This window comes from Lynx rufus, unplaced genomic scaffold (genome assembly GCF_022079265.1).
Source record: "Lynx rufus isolate CCGP_SWC_20201006 ecotype Redwood Valley unplaced genomic scaffold, mLynRuf1.p SCAF_4, whole genome shotgun sequence".
NCBI classification, from domain to species: Eukaryota; Metazoa; Chordata; class Mammalia; order Carnivora; family Felidae; genus Lynx; species Lynx rufus.
The window spans coordinates 53,182,371-53,200,209 of record NW_025814856.1 but is presented as its reverse complement, the minus strand read 5'-3'; the positions used below and the strand labels follow the sequence as shown (position 1 = coordinate 53,200,209).

Here is a 17,839-nt window from a genome sequence, read left to right as displayed (position 1 = left end):
AGTCTTCATTGGTGGGTTAAGCAGGATCACCAACAGACCATGCAACCCTGGGGCAGAGGATGTGGGGACAGAGAGAAAGAAGGGAGTTAAACTGGAGCTAGAAGTTGTCATGAAGGACAAACATTAGCAATAGCCTCTGTCCCAGCCAACCAAGCCATCTCTCTGCTCCTTCTGATATCCTAGTATGGCCTCAGAGAAAGCATAGTGTTAATCCAGTCTGACTGTAATCTTGAGGAAGCCAAGGGAAGGGCCTGGTGAAAAATAATAGGAACAATACCTTATATCTGAGGAGTGCTTCACACTTTTCCAGAAGGCTATTACTTAAAGAATTTCATTCACATTTTGTAAGTACTATATTAGATATCCTGGTCAGGAATAATTATGTGCATTTAACATTCCGAGTGGGAAACTGACATACAGGGAATCTAACTAGTCCAGTGACCTGTGGCAGGGCCAGAGCTAGAACCCAAAACAGTGGGATCTTCTGATTGCTGATCCATAGGTTTGTTACTTTCTCAGCTTGATAAAATGCCCTTGTTTCTCCTCTTCACTATTCAGTCTCCAATAACCCCTTGGAGACAAGGGGTTATCAGCTAAAATTCAGCTGCTCTAGCCCCACAAAGCAGGTCCACAGTTCAACCCCAACAGAGTGTCTTTTGAAAATGCCGAGGCAGTGCTCGCTTCGGCAGCACATATACTAAAATTGGAAAATGCCGAGGCCCTCTTTTGAGCCCCATAATCACCATGAGGCTAAGCTCAGAATGTAAACAGCAGAGGGACTAGAGTCCCCACTCAATCACCTACCATCTCTTTATGGTTGGGGTAGTATGTCTGCTCAATGAGTGGGAACTTTTCTCCTCCCAATGTCTTGTAGATGGCGACCAGCTGGGCAAACTGCAAAAGAGAAGCAAATGTTTCAGCTTATCTAGACAACTGGAACAGACAAACATCAGTCTATATAACAAACATTCATTGAGTATTTGCTCTGTTGGGGGCTTTGTGCAAAACACTCTGAGAATATAAAAGAGGTGCACAATTCTTACTTTTAGGAAACATATGCATTAGTTGGGGAAGGGAGAGAGAATGAAGTAACATTCATTACTGAATGAATTTTATAATTATACAATTTTAATGTTATTCAGTCCTCATACCAAATTGATGAACTAGGTATTTTATCCTCTTCATTTTACGTATGAGGCTCAGAGAAAGTAGAAAAGTTGCCTAAAGTCACAGAGCTGCAAAGAGATGAAGCTGGGATTGAAATTTGGGTCTCTAACTCTAAAACACTCCAGAGATGGCAAGTGATAAAGCTGGGTAGGTAACATGGGGCCAAGTCTTGAAAGTTCAAATGCTAGGAAAGGAATGGTAGCTTTTTTCTGCAGGCAGTATGGAGTCATAAGAATTTAAGCAGCAGGTTATGAATAAAGCTGCTCTTTAGGAAGATTTTGATGCTCATGGTATGCAGGATAGACAGACCCAGTCTCTCCAGGACTTCCTATTCATCTAAGAACTCAACTCACTGGACCCTTTACCTATGAGAAACCAGAATAACTCTATGAAGAAGAGGTGAGATACACATACTTACAATGTGAGGGTTGAAAAGCCTTTGGCAAACATCTAGCACCTCCTGGAGCACCTTGCTCCCACAGTTTATAAGGAAGAAACTGAAGCCCAGTGAGGTCACTTGCCCAAAGTCACATAATACTTAAGCTGGATTCATAACCAAGGCTCCTTTATTCCTAATATATAATTCTTCCTACTCTTTCACGTAGCTACCTTTTAGACTCTGCAAAGACCATGCTCTTCCCACAGGAAACACACAGGACTTTTCTGCTCCATCCATTCATACACCCTACCCACACACCTATCCCCAGTGCACTGGCAGTAGGGGTAATCCAGCATCTTCCCTCTAGTGCTACTAGGTTAGTTTATACTCTAAGCCACTGATACCTGGAACTGCTAGAAGGAAAAGTTGCCAGATCAAACGTGCCTTCAATTTATCAGAAAAAGAAAAGCTAGAACATCTTTCAAAAGCTCAGGTCCTATTCTGTATAAGGGATGTTGGTGTATGAGCTAGTGAGGATGGTGGGGAGGGGGGAGAGGGGAATGAGGGGAGGAGTAAAAGCTCAGAACAGGGTTTTTAGAAAACTGGAGTCTTCTGGTTCTTGTTCTGCCTTGAACTTGCTGGGTGCCCTTGAACAAATGATTTCTCCTTTCCAGGCCTCATTTTCTTCATATATAAAATGAAAGGAATGAATTTGATCAGTTCTTCAAACTTTTTACCATAAAGGAATATCATTTTATTATATTTCCTCCCAAACTCCATCATCAAACTGCAGTTTAAGTGATCATATGTTGTGGTCCTTTTGTTGGCAAAGACAGAATTTTCCTATTATTTTTGAAATGCTGGAAAATGTTGGAATTTCTGGGTCATTCCCCTTTGTGACACGGCTAGTGACTCTGGATCTTGAAGTCCTCCAGGACTGAAACTATGAGTCAGGGACTCTCAGGCCCCCAAGATTTTATTACTGAAAGACACTTCACAGAGTCTCTGGACCAGACATCTCATTTTACACATGAAGAGACTGAGGCTAGAGAAGCAAAGGAAAGCATAGGCCCCCAGATGATACCTGGAGTTGGGACAGCACCCAGGTAGGTCTCTTCCTGCCCACTGCATTCTCCACTGTATACCCTGCTGTCCTTGCCATTCTTTGGTTTGTCAACTTGCTTTGACTGTCAAGACCAACCCCTCAGACTTTTCCTGCCTTCTCTGATTCTCTCCATCACCCCATCTGACCTTTAAGTCCTGTCTACCCACCTTGGCCAGGCTGGACTCCTGTTCTGCCTCTGGATACCTTCCTGAGCTCCCAACGCTCTCCAGCATCGCCAGCAAACTGATGCCAGCTCTGCCTAACAACCTCTGTCCTGCTGCAGCCCACGCATTGGCATGGCACCAAGGCATGTGGGGTTTTATCTTTCCAGCATGTGGGAGAGTTACACAGACACCACAGCGATGCCAGGAAGGCCCACGGCGGAATCCCAGAGTCCTGGGACAGCAAGACTAAAATGGCAGCCAGTTCCCAGGCACTAGTTAGATCCCTGGGAGCTCACCCCACCCTCCTCCACTTTATCTCTGGCAGTCCCTGTCTGCTCAAGGTACTGGGTTTGGCATCTAACCCCTGCCTCCTTGGAAACTTAGATGAAGTCACAAGCACACAGTTACCAATTAAACAAATGTAATATCTGATAAGGGTTATTTCCTCTATGCATAGACAATGGATTTAGGTGCTGGGGGTGATGTTGGCAATGAATAGGAAGATAATGTTCATTTTACCACTTCTTCAGAGAATTGGGAAAGATTTTTTGGAAGAAATGAGATTTCAAGATAAGTCTGAATTTAGTAAGTTATCCTTAGCACTTCTGGAAATAAATGCTTTAATTCAACTCTCGTGCTTCTGTCTCTAAAAAACTTAGAGTGATAGGATTTTTAGATAAAATTGCAGCAATATGGGATGGTGGCATTCTGGCTTCTTCTGGAATGCTACTTTCATTGATAGGGCTACTTCTGTTTCCAAAATCCCAGTGTGCCTGCCTTGACCAAGCAGGTCTCTTGACCATAGCAGATATGGTCAGAGACACGGTGATGCAAGGTAGAGCCTTGACAATCCAACTGAAGCCTCACACTGAAAGCGGCCTGAGTTCGCAACGCAATAAAGAAATATAGAAAATATGAACCAAAGTCATCATTTCAGAGGGACCTTCCCTTCACAGTCACCAAATTTGTTCACTCCCATTAACAGGCAAAGAACAATATATAAAATGCCATTAGTGTGGCAGCTGCCTAATGAAAATGAAGGGAGAACTTGGTGTCTGGCCAGGGAGCCTTGCAGTTCTCATGTGATGCCAAAGGCAATGTGCTGGGATTATGAATGGGTGAGAATGTGAACCCTCACCAGATCCCAGATCCCAGGAGGGGCAAAGCCCTAGGCACAGGCTCCCTGATCCTCCCACCCTGGCCTCTGGCATAGTTTTGGAACATAAAGCAGAGGACTAGTTTCTTTAAGGGATCCCAAATACTAGGGGACAGTAACAACCAGGCTGACAAACTGGTGACAGTCACTGCTATTATTCCTGCTTTACAGACAAAGAAACCAGGCACAGAGAGGTTTAGTTAGAAGAAAAAAACTAATAATAGCAGAATCACCCTGTGTGGCTAGGAGGGAGCCAAATTCTAACAGGTATTGGAAAGGTAGGGAAGGAAAGGATTAGGGCTTATTTGCAGTAGGGAAGGTTGTGTGACTGAGGAGAAAAGGGGGGTCCCCAGAGAAGAAACTTGAAGGCCTCAAATATGATCTTCTGTGATTAGCAACATATTCAAATCATATAATTCTTTTAGCCTGCTTCTGCAAAACTCTGGGATTCTTAGGTATCTCAGTCCAAAGAGAAAGGCTGAATGACTGGTAACCAGGAACCCAACCTGCCCTCCTCAACCACAGCAACTCCCAGATCTTCTGACTCCTCATTCATTGGTCTTTCTCTTACATTGTCAGGTCTCCTGGGTTTGTAAGAGAACAGGAAATATTGTGAATTCAGGTGTGAGGAAGAGGTCAAGAGCAGAGGTGATGGCTCCACCTGGTTAAAAAACACCCCCTCCAACTCCCTGGGTGGTGGAGAGGCTTGGGGTCGGAGAACTTCACAGTGTGTGCAGCTTGCACCCTTGGAAAGTCAGTGTGTGATAGCTGAAATGATTTTTGAAAAACAAGAGGAAGAGGATGTGATTAGGGGCAGGTGTTTCCTTCTAAGAGGGCAGGCTGGAGCAGCAGTTATAGGAGCTGGGTCCCCACAGCCTCAGGCCTTTCTAATAGCCCTTCAGAGCCAAGAAACAGGTATTTTTATTCTTGCATCTTATGGCTGAGGGCACAGCCTACCGACTCGTAAAGATTTCTTTATAGAAGCTTTGTGTGGCTTTGTTGTGAGACCAAAGGTCCACTCTGCAGCAAAGGCAGCCCAGCCCATGATGATAATGTTTTATTGTGAGAGCCTACCCTACCCCTTGTCCCATTTGAAGCTCCTCCCATATCCTCACAGCTTTGCCTAATGTGCCTTGATTATCAGTGGTCCCCCCTGGGGGACTGGGAGCTACAGGATCTGGGGAGAAGGGGATCTCACTCACCACCCATGGCTTGTCACAGAAGTTGTAAATGGATTCCAGTGAGTTGATGCTGGGGAGGCCTGCATACTGCATGCCAATAATCAGGTGGCGGAAGTCCTCATTCTCTGCCATGCCAAATGCATGCTGCCGGATAAGCACAAAGTCCGGCCGGAAGGACCTGGTAAAAATGTAGAGGCAAGTTTCCCATCAACCAGCATCTCAGGTCACACATCATCTCGTCTCCTATTTCCAAAGCCCTAGATAGAAAAGGGATATTCAGGGCCACCTGGTGTAAGCCCCTCATTTTATTATTATTACTCTTTCATGGACTAGGAAGTGAGGTATTATGGTACTTCTCAGAGGAAATTTAAGGAACAGATGTATGAAGTTCCCTTATTCCTCTGGATTAAGCATTGTCTTTTTCTAAGGTACAAATTCCTCAGGAGGGAAGAAGTACTTTCAGACCCATACACCTTAAATGAACAAGAATATGGGGAAATGTGAGAGCAGAAGTTCCTTGTGGCTTCAGAGTTCGTGCTCCAAGAGGATCCCAGAAGATTCTAAGGACAACATATGTGGCTGACTTCACAACCCTGCCACGGAGATCCCTGATCTCAGTGCCCTCTTCCAACTGCTTAAAGCTGATCAGGCCCCCAGGAGAGTAAGGGTTCAGGCTGACTGAGAACAGATGCCAAGCTTCCCAATGTTATCCTTCCAAAGCGTATGCTAGGGAGGGGTGCAAATGTTTCTCGAAGAACTGAGGTTGAGCAATGGCTACAGGAAGCACTGGGAGTACAGAATGTTCCCATGCATGGGAAGGCTTCCTGTGTTTCCCCTCTAGCCAGCAAAGCTCCTTGCCTCAGCTGCTCCATCTTCATGCCCTGACTCCAGAGGAACCCCATCTTTCCAGAGAGTCAGTTCTGTGGCAGCATCCACCCTCAAGGCTCTAGAGCTTGCCAGTTTCATACCGTATGCAGTGACCTACCTGGTTCTCTGCCCAGGCCACCCATCCAACCCCGATCTGCAGCTCCAGTACCACCTGGCCTCAAAGACCAGTCTTTTTAATGTGGGGTTGGAAGAAGCCCTCCTCAGTCACGCAAGGGACTTAGCATCAAGTCAGTATCGCATGTGCTAGAGCTGTTCTGACTTCCTTGTGCCCAAGTTCTGGGAAACTGGCTCCAGCCTATATGCCTGAGATCAAAACTTACATATCAGTTATAGGAACTGAGCTGCAGACTTCCTACACAGGCCAGCTCTCAAGTTCCTACACTCGTACCTGGAAGGGCCTGCTTTATTCTTGCCAGATCCCTCCTGACACCCACTATGGACTTTTCTGTCACCACCTGCTTCTGTGCATGCATCCCTATGACTCATTCTACCTGCAGCTGGAGGAGCCCATCGTTTTCTTGAGCTCACTCCCTACCTGAATGGACATCTCTTTTACTGTCCTCCTCAGTCTCCAGGATAGAGGAGTTTACATTTCCCTGTTGTTAAGTTCCCGACACCTGAGTTTTGCCTTCCCTGTCACTGAGCCAGTTCCTGTTGGACACTGGAGACCTCAGTGTCAGGATGCTGCAGATGGAGGTAGGGAAGAGGATAAAGTGAAGATTCTTCCTGGAGCAAGATTCTGAAGTCTAAAAACCTGATGCCATGCTGGACCCCTCGGAAGAATGACACTGTGGGAACCATTTTTCCCAATCTGGAATTCTCATTACCTCCCCTAACAGAATTGTTGTATTAGATTTGATCACATCTATAAGTGATATATCCAACACACCACCTGGCATGTGAGTGTCCTGTTAACTGCAAATTTTCTTCCATCCACAATGTCCCTTCCAACCTAGACTTTCCTATCAGACTTATGAATTCCCAGGACTAAGGAATATAGAAAGAATACAGGGATGGTGGTTGAAAGAATACAGGGCTAGGGGTTAAGAGAAGAGAGAAACACAAGGTTCTGCCAGCAACTCATTGAGTAAATTGAAGAAAATCAATGCAAAATACAAGGCTGAACTAGATCAGAGGTTTTCAAACCTTTTTTTTAAGCAAAGGAATCCTATTTTCCAGGGAAAATATAAAAGCACAAAATCACACTGGTGGAAGGGGTGCTGGGGTCTAGAACTCCCCTAATAGGACTCTAGTTACGTCTAAATGAGTCCTGAGTCCTTTCTCTACCAATGGACTAAGAGCTCTACCTTAGTTTTCTCCGCCTTCCTCTACTACTTGTACATAGCACACTTCATTAACTTCTGTACAATATACACAGCACTGCCTTCTCAATCCAACACTTGACTTTGAAACCACCTCTGCAAACCAGAGACAATAACTCTGAAGACTGTGACAGTGACCCTGAAGACAGAAAGGAGCTTACCGGACAACTTTTGTGCCATTCCGGAGCACCTGCATATCCACAGCATACGTCCCATCTGCATGGGCCACCAGGTTGAGCTCTGAAAATTCCGCCTGGAAAATAACAGTAGGGGATTAAGAGGGTACATTACATGTTACATGTTTTGGTTTTTTTTTAACTATAGTTAAAATTGTAAAAAAAATAAAAATAAAAATAAATAAAAATAAAAATAAATAAATAAAAATAACGGTAGGGAAATAAGATCACAATCCTTTGCCAAGTTCTCCCCAGAGCAGCAGCAGCTTTTCCCGTAAACATTTATTCAGTTTTCAAATATTTTCACAAACTGATCTCATCCAGCTCTCATAGCAACTCTGTGAGGCAAGAAGGACAGAGAGAATTCTCCCTATTTACCAAAGAAGCAGTTAAGTGACTTTTCTGGAAAATAAAACTTAGTGTTGGCAGAGACTGGAGCAAAGCTCAGGTGTTCTGACTCCCCTGTGCTGACTTTCTACAGAGCAGGAACACAAACTGAGGCAACATGCCCTCTGTCAGTTTCAACATAAAAACACCAGGTTTTAGTTTAGGCAACCGGGTTTTACTTCTGCTCTGCCCCCATTTAGCTCCATAAGACTTTAAGCAAGTCACTTCACCTCTTGGGGTGGGAGGTGGGGAGGGTTTCTTTCATCTATAAAATGGGAATAATTTGTAATCAACCCTGCCTATCTAACAAGTTGTTTTAAGAACTGAATGCAACAATGCATAGGAGAGTACTCTGTAAATCACAGCACTCTGTGTAAGGAATGACAAGTAACTTCTATTATTACATAGAAAATACATGCATTGTTTCAACTGGACACCCCTTCTCCACCCAAATGGACTTAATTATCTCTATCTATTACAATGCAAAGGGTAGAGGAAGATTAAAAAAAAGGGGGGGGGGATTTCAGGACTTTACTACGTTACAAACAAGGTGTTCTTTTGAAATTCTCTCTGCAGTGTAGCCTCACACCCAGAATAGGCACCACTGGAGGCTGCACAACTGAATGCCAGATATGTGCCAACCCAGGAAAATCATGCAACCAACAATACGGAGGTATGGCCGGTGTCCCAGGAAGACATTCCCCTAAGGTTTTCCTCAGCCTGAGAACTGTGTACTGCAAGAAGTCCCTAAGAGCCACACTCCTCACTTCTTTACAGACACCAGCACCATGAAAGAAAGTCAGGAAGTTGAAATGCAGCCTTCATAACCATATCTCATAGGCAGAAAATCCCCAGGGAGAGGGGTGAGGGAAGGAGATGGAGAGCCTAGAATCCAGTGACAGACACTGAACTCTACTCTGAAGAACTAGATGGTTCACTGTGGGATGTCAAGAAAGAATAATGATGATGCAGATGTAACTCTGGGCTTCAGGGTGATTACCTGTTCCACTTTGATATCATAATCTCCAAGGACTTTTTTGCCCCGGAAGCACTTGGCCCTGGAAAAAGGGAAAAAAAAAAAAAACCCACACAAATTAGTATCATAGAAGTGTTTGAGATGAGGAATTCACGATCATAAAGAAGAGGACCATAGTAGAGAGAACCCCAGAATGAGAGGGTTGGACCCTATAACTCAGCTACTGGATCATCATGAGACAGCCTCAAGCAAACAAACCACTTCCTCTCCTTTATGCTCAGCTTGCCTACACATAAAATAATCCAAAGCACTTTTTCACTCCTAGATTTTGCAATTTTTATGATAACATCCTTGGTCTTTGGGCTACAAAAGAAGTCTAGAAGTAGGGATTCCCCTAATGTTATTCCTCATAAAGAGCAGGTCAGTCTTACACATATACTTTGCTTATCTTCCTCTATCCCACAAGTCACTCTGATTTTCTACTTGGGCTCTGCCCTTGGAGTTTTTAAAGAAACTGTTATCATTTTACCCCTTCATACCCATACTTTCAAAAAGGATTTGAGGCAATTAATAATTTAAAAGGCAAATATAACCAACAAAATAAGGATTAAAGGACAATCAATGAATGACAGAGTTAATTATACCAGAAAATAAATTTTAAAAGGGAAGAGGCTGAGGAATGCTGCTATAATTGAACACAAAACCTATCTTGTATTTCTGAATTTCAGTCAAGAAAATTAGTCAGGTTGAGTTATATAGTAATTATTATCTTCCTATCTTGTCATGGATCTAGAGGAACATCATATTAATGCATCAGTGTCTTCAGAGCCCCTCATAAGTGGACTGTGTTTATATTTCTATCCATTCCTACTTTGCTCTTAACTCCCCATCCTCACTCCCATAAAATTTTCTTATCTGTCCATTTAGGCTACTTCTCCATATGGGAAAAGGGCCTTTCCACACTATACCTGTTAGCTGGGTTGGTCCCACTTTCCCAGTGCTTGAAATTTCAAATTAGCATATTTCACTGGTGGGTTTCTAGAAGTCCCTCTCCAAAATAAAGGGATAAATTAACATTTATTGGACATCATGTTCCAGGAATTGTATGTATGTTGCTTTCAAGAAGATCTCTCTTAATCCTCATAACAACTTATGAGACAGAAAGGTATTCATTTCTGAGATGAGGAAACCAAGACTCAGAGGAGGAAAATGGCATATTCAAGGTCACATGGCAAGTTAGTGACAGAGCCAGTCAGTATTCACACCCACGTGTGGGTTCAGTGCCCTTGGGACTGTATAGTACTGTCTCCCTCTGCTGATTCATTCTCTCCATCTTCACTCCCACCATTACAAAAACTGACTCGTCATTTGTGCTACATTGCATGTTTTTTCCCTATTTTCCTTCTTCCGTTCAAAAGGACTTGATGTTGTGAGCACTATTTCCACTACAAATACTTCCTACCCTGGTTCCTGTGAACTACCCAGGACGAGGCCAAGATATTTCCTTTCCTCTCTGGATTCTGGAACAGTCCGTTCTAGGAAGTTATCATTTGTCCTAAGTCCCTGGCCACCCTTAAATTGCTCCCCAGAGGTACTCAGCCATCCTGGAGCTGGATCACTGAAGCCTATCCCCCCAACCTTTGTTCCAATACCTTAGTGAGCTTCGTCAGCTTGCTTACAGAACCCTGTTCAACATCCATAGGTCTGTAAGCCCCTCCAGCAAGGGGCCTGTACCCTATCCTGTCTCCTTGGCTACAGTTCCATCTTATTTATGAATTTAAATGATAGTCTATAGTGGCACTATCACTGCTCTGTAGATTTTTGACTCTGGAGATCTTTTCCATGACTATAAAAAGGAGAAATGGAGTAAATGACCCTAGAGGTTCCTTTCTTGTGTTGATGAGGTGTGTCTACCTTGTTATCAGCAATGCTTTTCTGATGCTTCCTTCTATCTTCCTGTCTCAAAATAGCTCTTGTTCTGTGAGGTAAGTCTCAGAGCCATTAACAATAACCTCTCATTCAGTATGATACCTTGCACTTTCAAAGCACATTCCTTGCCTTATTTGTCCCTTACAACTTGGTGAGGCAGCCAGGGCAGATAGTGCTGTCCATCTGACTGATGGGGAAATTGAAACCCAGAGCAGTTAAATAATATGCCCAAACCACAGAAAAGTTCATAGGGGTTAAGCCTAGAACTAAGAGTTTACATCTAGGTGCTTACGTGTCACCAAGTATTTTAATTCACTTGCACTTGCTTATTTTGTGAGTTTTAAACACTGATACTGAAGTATATTTATAGATTCTGGCTGGGTTTATCTGCCACTTCCTGCACCTGCCCAGTGACCAAGTCAGCTAACGATACTGTTTTCATGCCTTCTCCCCAGCCCCACCTCTCCAATGATCTTAATGCTTTTTCCTTAAGGTAATTTGTCCTGTTGAAAATCTTGGTCTGTGTTTCCTGGCTCTGGGTCACTGACCTCTCTTGGCTGAGCCAATCTTATAAAAAAGAAGCTGAGATAGCAAGTGGATGGGGCAGAGACGTTTTCTGGAGAATGAGCACATTCTCCCAGCTCTGGCCCTTGGAAATTTTGGTTCCAGATATTTTTATGAAGAATCTTGCTTGTAACTTACAAGCAAGTGACAGAAGTGACAGAAGTACCTGCTGATATTAAGAAAGCACTGTTAGGAGGCAGTGTGTTAGAATCCAGAGAAGCTGTGAATCACAATGCTCTGAAATCCTAGCCTTAACCTTTCCTGGCTCTGTGACCTTAGGCAAGTGGCTTAAATTAAACAACAACAAAAAAGGTATGTCATGTGGTGAAATCAACCAAAATCTACCTTCAAAAGCACATAAAAGAATAAGATAAAAAATAAGTTTCTCCTTTCCCATTCCTTTCTCATCACACATAATCCTCATTACCAGTTGCAAGCATATCCTTCCAGTGTGGGGAAAATGTGTATATGTTATCTGCATACATATATGCTTCATACATACATATAGTATCATGCTACATAAACTCTTCTTTTTTGAATCTTGATTTTTATTGCACTTGATAAAACATCTTAGTGATATGCTTTCAGCACATACTGATGGACCTCTTTCTAATAGTCGCAAGAAATTCTATTTGAAAGTCATACAGTAATTTCACCAATATATATTGGTGAGTGTTTAGATTTCCAGTTTGGGGTTATTTTTTACATTATAAACAGTGCTATAATGGCTAACATTTAAGAATATATCCATAGAGGGGCACCTGGGTGGCTCAGCTGGTTAAGCATTTGCCTCTTGATTTTGGCTCAGGTCATGATCTCATGGGTTCCTGAGATTGAGCTCTGCCTCAGGCTCTGTGCTGACAGTGCAGAGCCTGCTTGGAATTCTTTCTCTCCCCTTCCCTTGCTCTGTCTCAAAATAAATAAATAAACATTAAAAAAAAAGAGAGAATCTATCCATAGGATAAAGAACTTATTTTTCCTAGCTGTACTGAGGTAGAATTGACAAATAAAATTGTATACATTTAGTGTATATCATGATTTAATATACCCATACTTTGTGAATTGGGATTACCACATTACATGTCTATCACCTCACACAGTTACCATTTTGTGTGTGTGGTGAGGACACTTAAGATTTAATCTCTTAGAAAACTTCAAGTACACTATACAATTTTATTAACTATAGTCACCATGTTGTACATTAGAAGGATAAACAATTTATTGCAGAACTGCTGGTGCAAGGAACATACAGAGTTACAGTTTTTACTGACATTGTCACACTGTCCTCCCCACCCTCCCCTGATGCCCCAAGAAAAATACACCACTCTCCTCAGTGTTTGAAAGTTTGGGAAAGTTACTTCACCTCCCTTAGTTCCCTTCCTCCCTCCCTAACCTCATAGTCTCTTGCATAAACAGGGCTCAGAGAAGGACTTTCTGACTGGCAATCTTGTCAAATCAACCCAAATTCACCTCCTTGTTCTCAACCCTAAACAGAACCCAAGATGTACATCCTTGAAGCACAGACTAAAAATATCTATGGTGCCTGTGTTGTCAATTTCCCCCTATTGTACATTTTCTTAACAAGCCTAGCAGCTGAGGATCTATGTGAGTTTAATGGCTTGCAGCTTCCTTGATGGGCCAGGCAATGAACCATCTTCCCTTATTGCTAAAATGAGTAGAGCCTTCTAGATTTAACCCTTCTTACTCAAGGCAATGAACACATTCACCAATCTCACCAATTCCTATTCAACTAGGGCTTATGAGGCTGAGGAACACAATTTCAAAACACTTCTCTGCTAAGGCTGCCTCAAAACTTGTTGGCCCAACCTAGGCAAGCCCAACTTAAATTCTCCCTGTTTTATGCAAGGGATAATGGAGAAAGGTCTCGAAATAGAATGGAGAAAGGTCTAGAAATAGAAGCCAGTTTTGTTGGGTTCAGGCCTAGTTCTACCACTTTTCAGGAGTCTGACTTGACAATAGTTGCCTCTCTGAGCCTTAGTTTCCTCATATATAAAACAGGGCTGATAATAATTGTAATACCCATAGCAAGCATACACTGTGTGCTAGCCACTATTCTAAGTATTTTATTTTATATATTTTACCTCATTTATTAATACTTTACTCACAGGTCATTGTGAAGACTTAATAAAGCCAGATGAGAATAACGGACATGAAAGTGTTTTGGAAACTCTGAAATGCTATGTAAATACAAACTACTATTAGCAAAATGCAACAAATATTTATGTACCAGGTATTACTGCTGTTTCGTTATTACCACAGCCAACATGGCCTCTTCCTCCTCTGAACTTTCATCCCATTTATTGTCTGCTTATGATATTTGGCTCACAGCATCATCATCTGATACCACCTTTCAAACTCAGTTGTCTAATAATCTGGGATACCCCTCTCCCACCCTGAGCTTCAGACAACTGGATTATGTAATAATGCTTGGTGCAAGGACCACCCACAAGTGAGCCCTGGATTTTCCAGAACATTTTGGAATTTTAATAATGATTATGTGCTGTTGTCTGCTTATATGCTCTGAGCTAAGGCCTGTACAAACATAATCATTGTGTCCATAAATTTCCAACTCCTTCACTGAGCTATGTACTTACCTAGGTTCATAATCAGGGCTTGCTTATTAACTGGAGTTAATGTTATGTTAATGTTAGGAGTGATGGTTTTGGCCAGACAAATGGAGAAAACCAGAAGGGGCCACCTTCAGGATTGACTGAACAGAGCCTATCACTGCAGGCCCAAGTTCCTCCTTTCTTCCTGCATTGCGCATCTGAGGGCACGTGCGTGTCTATTCTTTCTTCCTCACATGAAAATCTGTTCTCAATCTCCAACCACACTGGAACTAAAGGGCCTAAAAACAGCCTTAAGTGTAAATCTTCCCTAGGTGCCTGAGGTTTATATAGGGATCAAAACCCCAATCTAGAATATGAAAGCACTAACAAGCATTCTTAGAGCTCTGGAACCAGTCTAGCACTTAGTAAATACCTGGCACTGGTGTGGACACTTATCTTTAACAAGGTGCTTAGTTTCTGGCACTCACTGTCTCACTGGCCTTGTTCTTTCAGCCAAGCATCTCTAGGCATGAAGAAGTTAGAAAGTAAACTGGAAATATTAGAGGATTCCTATTTCCCACCCTACACTCAAAGGGTAAAATTAGGCCTGCTAGTCTTGCAGAGGGTTTATGAGGTCCTGCCGCCACCCACTGGCAAGATGTGTACTGCCACCAACCCCACTAGCCCAGGAATATCCCTCCAGGTGCTCATTTGCTGCCTTGACAAACCATGCCTGAAAATTCACTTTCTTCTGGAAAGTGTGTGTCCATATACCCCAAGCTACATATCTGGCTTTTTGCAATCTCTAGAAAGAAAGGCTACAATTTGTCAATAAATTCAGCAACAATTTACTGAGTACCCAATAGTAGGTGCTGGAACTGTAAAAATGCATCAGCAGTTGCCAAGTAGAGAAAGCACAGTCTAGAAAAGGAGAATGATGTCCATTACCAATACAGGCAACTGCTAAGTTCCTTTTCAACTCTTAAGATTTATAACCAGTATTCACATTCCCACCTTCCAATCTTTCTTTAAAAAATACTTGAAGTGCACAACTAAAACAACAGAAGTTTCGTATAACTCAGAAACATGTAGTGAAAAGCAAGTTCCCTCTACCTTTACGAAGCTTACAGATTAGTGGAGAACAGAAGCATAAATAAAAGGTATAAATATAAATTTAGGGTATAAGCTATAGCAAGAGTACAAACAAGGCATGTTAGGAACTCAAAGGAGGGAATTCTCTTTGCCTGGAGAAGTCTAGGAGGGCTCTAGAAAGGGAATCTTAAAGTCTTAAAGAATGAGTAGGAATTTGCCACATAAGAAGAAGGAAGCAGAATTGAATGGCTGAGTATAAAGGCACAGAAGCTACGTAAGCACAGAACACTGAGGTGGACCCCCTGACTGCAGGGAAGGACACTGTAAGCTGAGCAGTGAGAGCTGCAGGTACAGAGAAAGGGAAGCATCTAACCGGCAAAGGGTTCAGATGTCAGGCTGAATAGTTGGGACTTAATGGCTAGTTTACAAAAGTTTTTAAAACTTTTTATTGTGAAAAAACTACCCTCATCAGTTGTCAATATTTTGCCCATCATTTTCAACTATCACCCTCACTGTTGAGACTATTGTTTGAGTGTTTTAAAACAAATCCAAAATTTCATACCATTTCTTCTATAACACTTTAAATACTATCTCTGGCGATGATGCATTTTTTATTGTAGCAAAATATACATAACAAAATTTGCCATTTAAACATTTTTAAGTCTAAAATTCAGTGGTGTTAAATACATTCACAACGTGCAGTCATCATCACCATTTCCAAAATTTTTCGCCATTCCAAATAGAAAATGGAGCCATGAAACAGTAACTGCCCATATCCCATCCCCATCTCATCCCTGATAATCTACTTTCTATGAGTTTGGCTATCCTGGGTAATGACTTTTTAACACTTAATTTAGTATTAATAATTAATAATTTTTAACATCTTTACTGTTAAAATAAATTTTAACATCTTTAAAATTTTCCCAATTGTCTCCAAAAATACTGTCAAAGAGGGGTGCCTGGGTGGCCCAGTCGGTTAAGCATCCAACTTCAACTCAGGTCATGATCTTGTAGTTCGTGAGTTCAAGCCCCGCATTTTGCTCTGTGCTGACAGCTCAGAGCCAGGAGCCTACTTCAGATTCTGTGTCTCCCTCTCTCTGCCCCTCTCCTGCTTGTGCTCTGTTTCTTTCTCTCCCTCAAAAATAAATAAACATTAGAAAAATTTAAAAATACTGTCAAAGATGTTAAGCAGGGAGGTGACATGATCAGTTGTGCCTAAGATCTGAGAAACCACTTATCTGGAATGTGGGAGAGACTGGAGGGAACAAACCAGGGCTTGAGATCATCTGGGAAGCTGGTGCAGTAAGTAGATTTCAGGACTTGCTATCTTACCAGTACACAACCAAACCAATAGCTACTGCACAGCATTCATCTGGCAACTCAATTGATAACTTAATTGATTAGGCCTAGAAACCTAGCACCTGCCTGGAAAATGACAGTTATTTAAGAAGATATTTAAGAAGATATTAGCTAAGAGGATTTAATGAAATGATAGAAAGTGGTATATGATTCCTACTAAAGATGTTCTGGAACAGAGACATAAATCAGACCTAAAATAGTCAGGGTCTTAATATTGGTAAAGGGTTCTTAACTCAAATTTGGACTTGTTTTCTAATTCACAAACCATAAAACCCCATATGTGGAGAAATGTCTGTTACAGATAATTGGTTTAGGAATGAGAAGCAAACAACAGGAATGAGTGAACACTTTTCCGGATAAAAAGTTCTGTGGCTAGTCCTTGATGTTATTAATTCAGTGATTAAATTGTTCTATCAAATGCTCTGCAACAAGGCACTTCTTACATAGAAAGCAAGTTGCATGGTGTCTTAGTTAACATTCATATAAACGATCTGGAAGAGAGTACAAGGGGAAATTGCCAAGTTGCAGATGGCATTCAGCTCTTCCAGGGATTAAAATGCCAAGCTGATTAGGGATAAACTGAAAGAAGATGTGGACGTGGGCAGAAAAGTGGCAGAGGAGTTTTAATGTGACTAAGTGTAAGAAAACACATTCAGGGGAAATGATCTTATCACAGGATCATGAGTGTTCAACTACAATCCAGTAAAGGAACCTGAAATGACAGGGAAGGAAAAAAAAAGACATCAGTCCTGTACAATGTCACAGACAAAACACAAAAAGATCAAGAGTGAAAGATTTTAAAATGTTGGGTATCATCAGAAAGTTTACTGGAAACCCAATACAAAGAGTTTCTTACAGGGGCTCCTGGGTGGCTCAGTCAGTTGAGCATCGGACTTCGGCTCAGGCTATGATCTCACAGTCCATGAGTTTGAGCCCCATGTCAGGCTCTGTGCTGATAGCTCGGACCCTGGAGCCTGCTTCGGATTCTGCGTCTCTCTCTCTGCCCCTCCCCTGCTCATGCTCTGTCTGTTTCTGTCTCTCTCTCTTTCAAAAATGAATAAACATTTAAAAAAATTTTTTTAAAGTAATAAAGAGTTTCTTACACTCTGACCTCATCTTGTACAAACTATAGGATGTCCATATTTTTGACTCAGCATATTAGGTCCACTTGTCTAAAAACAAATAACATAATGAAAGTAGAAATGGCTCAGGGAAAAAAGAACAAAATGTAAAGGCTCTGATGTTAGGAAAGACTTCAATAAAATCTTCAGTCTGTAAAGGTAAAGATCCAAAGAGGACAGAAGTAATATGAAGGAGGGAAAGAGAACACTGAATGACTACATACGTCATTCATCCCAGATAACCAATTAATCTCATGATACTTCATGCCTTACAGGAATGTCATCGCAATGTTACAGGTTTTA

The 17,839-nt window shown here is 42.0% G+C and overlaps 1 protein-coding gene across 1 annotated transcript in view; it reads right to left on the bottom strand.

The window, feature by feature from the left end:
* SYN2 (synapsin II) overlaps positions 1–17,839 on the bottom strand; it is a 196,584-nt gene that overhangs the window by 41,936 nt on the left and 136,809 nt on the right. Inside the window, exons 2-5 of the mRNA XM_047096546.1 lie at positions 8,926–8,983; positions 7,524–7,615; positions 5,174–5,330; positions 805–894 (exon numbers count right to left, since the gene is read on the bottom strand). Of these exons, the coding sequence (XP_046952502.1) occupies positions 805–894; positions 5,174–5,330; positions 7,524–7,615; positions 8,926–8,983 (397 nt within the window). The remainder of the gene's footprint in view (positions 1–804; positions 895–5,173; positions 5,331–7,523; positions 7,616–8,925; positions 8,984–17,839) is intronic.